At 39.2% G+C, this 6,617-nt stretch overlaps 2 protein-coding genes across 2 annotated transcripts; both read left to right on the plus strand.

The window, feature by feature from the left end:
• Window positions 1-3,144: 3,144 nt before the first annotated feature.
• On the plus strand, window positions 3,145-3,654 carry LOC125265902 (histone H3). Its single transcript, XM_048186466.1, has one exon. It carries the CDS (start codon window positions 3,199-3,201, stop codon window positions 3,607-3,609), a length of 411 nt encoding a protein of 136 aa, XP_048042423.1. The 5' UTR covers window positions 3,145-3,198; the 3' UTR covers window positions 3,610-3,654.
• A 1,451-nt stretch (window positions 3,655-5,105) lies between these two features.
• LOC125265910 (histone H2B-like) lies at window positions 5,106-5,573 on the plus strand. The gene has a single exon (XM_048186474.1). It carries the CDS (start codon window positions 5,151-5,153, stop codon window positions 5,523-5,525), a length of 375 nt encoding a protein of 124 aa, XP_048042431.1. The 5' UTR covers window positions 5,106-5,150; the 3' UTR covers window positions 5,526-5,573.
• The last annotated feature ends 1,044 nt before the right edge of the window (window positions 5,574-6,617 follow it).

Below are 6,617 nucleotides of genomic sequence, written 5' to 3' on the forward strand. Positions count from 1 at the left end.
TGTCGCTATATTATCAACTAACTTCACAACTTTCACTTGCACTGAGAAAGATCATTTCTTTTATTTGTCCTCTTTCACAGACAAGTATTTTCCATTAGTGTAAATGCATTTAAATTCTTCATTTCTGTTGCAAGGCATGTGATTGGCTGTTTGCCACTGATGTCACGGATTCATGTGACATATACTCAAATCCAGCCATAGGGGGCGCTACAGCTGACAAACACTCACAGATCTGCAGCACTCTGCCCCATGTGGACAAACTCTTTTACTAATGAGAGAAGTAAACAGAATGATTTTAAACAATTATGAAACAATTGTGAATAACAATTATGAAAAATACCACTGCGTATTTGAAGGATACAACATGAAGAAACAAATATCTAATATTTTCCAATGTCTTGTACCTGATGGTGTTAACCATGGTGTCACGTGGATAGAAATATGTATGAAATGATATGCAGATGAGGCTATGCATAGTAAAATAGGTGTAAGCTCCATATATGGTGATTTCAGGGAGGAGCCGGTGGAGATCAGAACAATCTTCCTGACTGGGATTTATAAAGGGATTTGTGCGCAGGTTCTGAATTACGCGTGGTCTTATAAATCTGAAAGGTTTTGTGTGTTAGCAGCAGAATCTAGCTTTTGTGCGTACATTCACTTTTAAGATGAAATCTACAGAAACTTTTATAAACGAGTGGCCTAGCCTGAGCCCAGACTTGAAACCGATTGAACATCTCTGGAGAGATCTGAATATGGCTGTGCACCGACGCAATAAATGCCATTTTTATTTTTAATGAACTAGTAAGAAATCTGACTGATAATATTAGCAAAGTTAACAGAGACAGTTTGTATAAAGTGCATCTAGTTCAACATTATGCTTCAGTTTTGGGGTAATTTGCATTATTAAGACAAAATTAAAAATGAATTGTTGGATCCTCAAAGCCTCATGTCATTGATGTCATCAAAATCCAACCAAACCCTGGTCTGATCTGGTGTTTGTTTAGGGTTAGAGATGAACTATAGTCTGAGCAAATGCATTAACATGATGCATTAAGAGTCAGGGTGTGAAAACTTTTGAACAGGATGAAGATGTCACAATTTTTCTTATTTTGTTTAAATGTCATTGTTTTTCATTTAGTACTGCCCTTCGGAAGCAACAGAAGATACTTGCATGTTTCCCAGCAGAAAAATTAAGTAGAATTTACCTTGATATTTGAATTCAAAAGTTTTCACCCCCCCGGCTCTTACTGCATCGTGTTTCCTTCTGGAGCATCAGTGAATGTTTGAACCTTTTTTAATAGTTGAGTTTGAGTCCCTCAGTTGTCCTCAGTGTGAAAAGATGAATCTCAAAATCATTCAGTCACTGCTGGAAAGGGTTCAAATATGCAAAAATGCTTGAAAACTGAAGAATCTGCAGGAGCTGGAGGATTTTTCTGAAGAACAGAGCTCAGTTTAACTGCTCAGGACAAACAAGAGACTCATGAACAACCATCACAAAACATAAAAACAGCCGTGGATCATCAGGTGACCACACACAGTATTGAGAATCAATGGTTCACATACTTATGAATGGGGTTATTTTAATACATTCAGCTATTGTTTTGCTTGTGAACTAAATGCAAACATCTTTTATGTAAAATATCTTACTCAGTACTAAACAAAAAATAACATGCATTTTTTTATTATCCCTCTTATTTTATTAAAATAATTCTCATTTTCACAGATTCTGCAAGTGGTTCACATACTTTTTCATGCCACTGGAAGTTTGAGACTGAACATCTGACTCAATCAAGTACTTTTGCCTCTTGAAATAAATTATTGACCCATCTTTTGAATTGATATCGCATCAATCGTTTATAAATAATGTTGCATCATTACATTCTTATCGCTTCAAGAAGGTCTGCTGCTACACAGAGATATGGTCTGCTGTTCTGATATATGACTAAGCTCATATACTGATATACAGCCTCCCCCTACTGGACGCATGAGGAACAACAGGGGCGTAAAACTGCCAGGGGCGTATATCTACCGGCTCCAGGTCTGCAGCCTCCCCATATAGGATTGCCTCGGTTTCGCCGGTGGACTAAAAGCAGACTGCACATAGCCTATCCAATTCAGAGCTAAATCGTGACTACATATAGACCATGTCATGAAATGCCACTTACGTCTTGTAGAAATCATTGACATTGCGAACATGGTGAGATATCAACCATCTCAAGCACTTCCTGTCCAAAAACTACAATAAATCAGGATTGACTATAGGTGGGCTACAAACAGCCGGTCTGACTACGAGCTCAATCGTGGCTTCGCACAGCCTACACAATATAACATGTCAAAGATGTGAAACCAAACACCTTGTAATCACTGTTGACTTTGCTTACATGATGCAATATCATACATCTCGCAAATTATTTTGGCAAAAACGACATGTAACCAAATGAAAGATTATTTTGTCTAAAAGTGGGTTACACACAGCCGGACTATATCGGGTCTATAGTTAACCGAGACGGTGAAATGACGGCTATTTCTTGCTGGGTAGAGACATATCCCTTAAATGAAAATATAGTTATATCTACCGTTCTGCTGATCAAAAGCCCACCAAATCCAAGTAAACATATTAAACAACTCAAAGGCTCGTTTAAAAGCCACACATTTTATCTGATAAAGATAACGCTTTTAATAACATGCAGTGGGTGAATAATCAGGAAATGACTTATCAAACAAATCAAATGTTAGATTGCTCTGTATGGATATTTACAAATACAATATTAGCAGCAACAAAGTGTGAATGTTTATTATGAACATGATAATCTCATAACTTGTTTGCTAGAGATCGTTCTTTGGTTGCTTTTTATACAGATGGCAAAATGATTTAGTTCTGATCCGAGATCTGCACAATCACTGAATTAAGGGAGTATTTCAGCACAATAAACACAGCAGTGTGAGTGTAAGTCTGTGGGTGTGTGACACTGTCTGAACAAAGCGTCTTGAGCGGGAAACCCTCCGCGTGTTTGAAAAGAGGAAACGCGCAGTCATTGGCTAGCGCTCATGAGCACATGTCACACACTGGCCAATCACAGGCCTCCGCATCCCCTCGCGACACTATGAGCTCGTGGCCGCGCGATGCTTTAAAAGCAGGAGTGAAACATCAAGCCGCATTTCCAGCACAAGCAGGACAGAGAGAAGGAGAGTTGAGCAATGGCAAGAACCAAGCAGACCGCTCGTAAATCCACCGGTGGTAAAGCCCCGAGGAAGCAGCTCGCTACTAAAGCAGCGCGGAAGAGCGCGCCAGCCACCGGCGGCGTCAAGAAGCCCCATCGCTACAGGCCCGGGACCGTGGCTCTCCGAGAGATCCGCCGTTATCAGAAGTCCACCGAGCTGCTGATCCGCAAACTGCCTTTCCAGCGGCTGGTGCGAGAAATCGCTCAGGACTTCAAGACGGATCTGCGCTTCCAGAGCTCCGCTGTCATGGCCCTGCAGGAGGCCAGCGAGGCTTATTTGGTGGGCCTGTTCGAGGACACCAACCTGTGCGCCATCCACGCCAAGAGAGTCACCATCATGCCCAAAGACATTCAGCTGGCCCGCCGCATCCGCGGAGAGCGCGCTTAACCCGCATCAGCGCTTCACCCCAACGGCTCTTTTAAGAGCCACAAACCTGCTCTGAACGAGACCATTTCCAGTGACAATAATTGTTATAAGTTTTGGTTTTCTAGTGTCATCAAACCAAAGTGTCAGAGATAAATATATGTAGATTATAAAGTGTTTGAGGCTTTTTTTCCCTCTTTGTAATTTAAGCTCATGTTATCACTTCAAGAATGAAATTAGAGAGGACTACTGTATAATGTAAAATAATTCTGTACAGGTGAAAAATGGTGAACATGAGTTATAAAACCGAAGTAATTTCATATCTAATTTTTTAGTGTCAGAGATCAATGTATGCAGGTTATAAAGAATTTGATGGGGTGTTTTTTTTTGTGTTTTTTTTTTTTTAACTCGATTTAAGCTCATGTTTTCACTTTCAGAATGAAATTGGAGATGCTTTTACTGGATAATGCTGTATAGGTGAATACTTTAAGAACACGAGTTATAATGCTGAAGTTATTTCATATCTAGTTTTTTAGTATAGTAAACATACTGGATAGCATATGCTGCACATTATTTTGAAAATATTTTCTTAATGTCTTCAGGGACAATATATTAATTTAAAATGTATGCAGGCAGTAAACTAAATATCAAACGTAATTCTGCATTTTAGCACTGAAGTTTAGGGCCATGTGATGCGGTGCTGGTTTCTGTCAGGTCCTGTAAGAGCCTTCTGAAGATAAACATGAAATCAGGAGAAACTACACAAACCCAACGACTCTTAAGAGACACACAGAGTCATGATTAAATGATGTCAGTTGCAGTTATTTTCTGGTTAGAGAATTAACTTCATTAATGAACTCATAAATGTAGTTTCACAATGATGTGTCGAGACTGTCAACAGCGTCTTCTCAACTTTAACCAACATGATTGACAAAATATAATAGTTTAAATGGTGCATGAAGATCTTTATTACACAATGTTCAGTAATTTAACAGTCGTTAAATAAGGAGTTTCACAAAAAAAGACGATTAGATCAGAAAGGACCAAAGTTAGAAGTGGAAATGCAGAAAACAGAAAATAAAATTGTATTTTACACAAAATGGGTGTTTATTTACTATTTTTGTAGTTTAAACAGTTCAACAACAGTTAAACAATGAAGAAAGAGTGTCTTATTGGTCTCTTTCCTCCCAAAGTCCATCAATGGGTCTATTAAGAGTTTTTAAAATTACATGATTTTGCACAATATTTTTCTGGAACCTCTTTATTTTCTCAAACTGTAATGAATAAAAAGAGCGGGAAATGAAACAAAGGAAACTGGGGGGAGGGGTGTCACTCAAACTGTTGGCGGTGGGCGGGGCTATCATTTAACAGCCTGCGATTGGCTCTCATTCCTCTCGTGATGCTTTGAGTTGTCCAGTGAAACACGAGTTTATGGGTGTGGCCTATGAAAACAGGCAATCAGGTGATCCCGTCTCTCTGTGTAAATTAGCATATGGTAGAGAATAAAAGCCTCTGTGTCGCTCGTGAGTCACATTGATTCGTCAGTTCTGCGATCATTCAGCATCATGCCTGAACCAGCCAAGTCCGCGCCTAAGAAGGGCTCCAAGAAGGCCGTCACGAAGACCGCCGGTAAGGGAGGAAAGAAGCGCAGAAAGTCCAGGAAGGAGAGCTACGCCATCTACGTGTACAAAGTGCTGAAGCAGGTTCATCCTGACACCGGCATCTCCTCCAAGGCGATGGGCATCATGAACTCTTTCGTCAACGACATCTTCGAGCGCATCGCCGGTGAGGCGTCTCGTCTCGCTCACTACAACAAGCGCTCCACCATCACGTCGAGAGAGATCCAGACCGCCGTGCGTCTGCTGCTGCCCGGTGAGCTGGCCAAACACGCCGTGTCTGAGGGCACCAAGGCCGTCACCAAGTACACCAGCTCCAAGTAGAGTCCCCGAGACTCCCACACACCCAAAGGCTCTTTTCAGAGCCACCCATATACTCACACAAAAGAGATTCTGATGATTATTGACTGAATTTTATTTTAAAATAAACGTGTTACGTGTTGAAAGATTGAGTTATAACTCTTTCTAAACATGACTAGTTTAATGCGTGTCGTATCCAAAGCGTTATTCATTGACACTTTCCTGTGTTTTGCATTAATGACAATAATGTAGTTTAAGAAAGCCTTGTAGTTTGGTAAGGTTGAGATAAAGGTTAATGAATTTAGAAATTGAAGTATAACTTATTTTTTTACTAATAAACTTGAAACATTTGTGATGGTCTGGTTTTGAACCAGTTTTTGAGTCCTGTTGAACATTAAGAATAGCTGATATGATTCTGAACAATACTGATCTAATCACCATTAGACATAATTTAGTAATTACTTATTTTGGACTTGCTGTAATGTTTTACAGCCACATTCTGCATGCAGATGAACAGCAAGTGATACTGTAATATTACTTTTATTGGAACAAATGTAGTCACAAATACATCTCAAAGTTACATGTTGTGCATGAGGAATAATCAGCTCGATTCACTGATGGGAACTGTGATAAAGCAGTGATAACTTATTGGCCTGTTGTTCAGATAAAGCAAGAGGTATTGAGAAATGACTTCCTTTGGAATAAATTAACTCAAAACCCTTGAAAATTTGAATTTACAGACCCACCACCAGAAATATGAATAATATTTTTCATGTTTCTTTCTATACACGTCCTCTCTGGAAATAGGTGAAAAGTACCATGACTAAACTCTGCTTACAACTAATAATTATTATCTAATTGTCTGTTAGATTATACCCAACACACACATTTCTTTCTTCAGAACATAAAATATTAAGAAGACATTTAAACATTTGTCTTTGACATTTGAGTTCATAGATAAATTCGGTCCCACAATAACCTAGTCGAAGAGTTAAATCATACAGTGCAATTCAAATACAATCACATGAAATATTATCATATAAACAAGGTTGTCTCGTTCTTGAACAATCTTGTTTTCACATCCAGCTGAGAAGAAAGAGGAACATTTTTCTTGTT

Source organism: Megalobrama amblycephala, linkage group LG3 (assembly GCF_018812025.1).
Source record: "Megalobrama amblycephala isolate DHTTF-2021 linkage group LG3, ASM1881202v1, whole genome shotgun sequence".
In the NCBI taxonomy this organism is placed as follows: Eukaryota; Metazoa; Chordata; class Actinopteri; order Cypriniformes; family Xenocyprididae; genus Megalobrama; species Megalobrama amblycephala.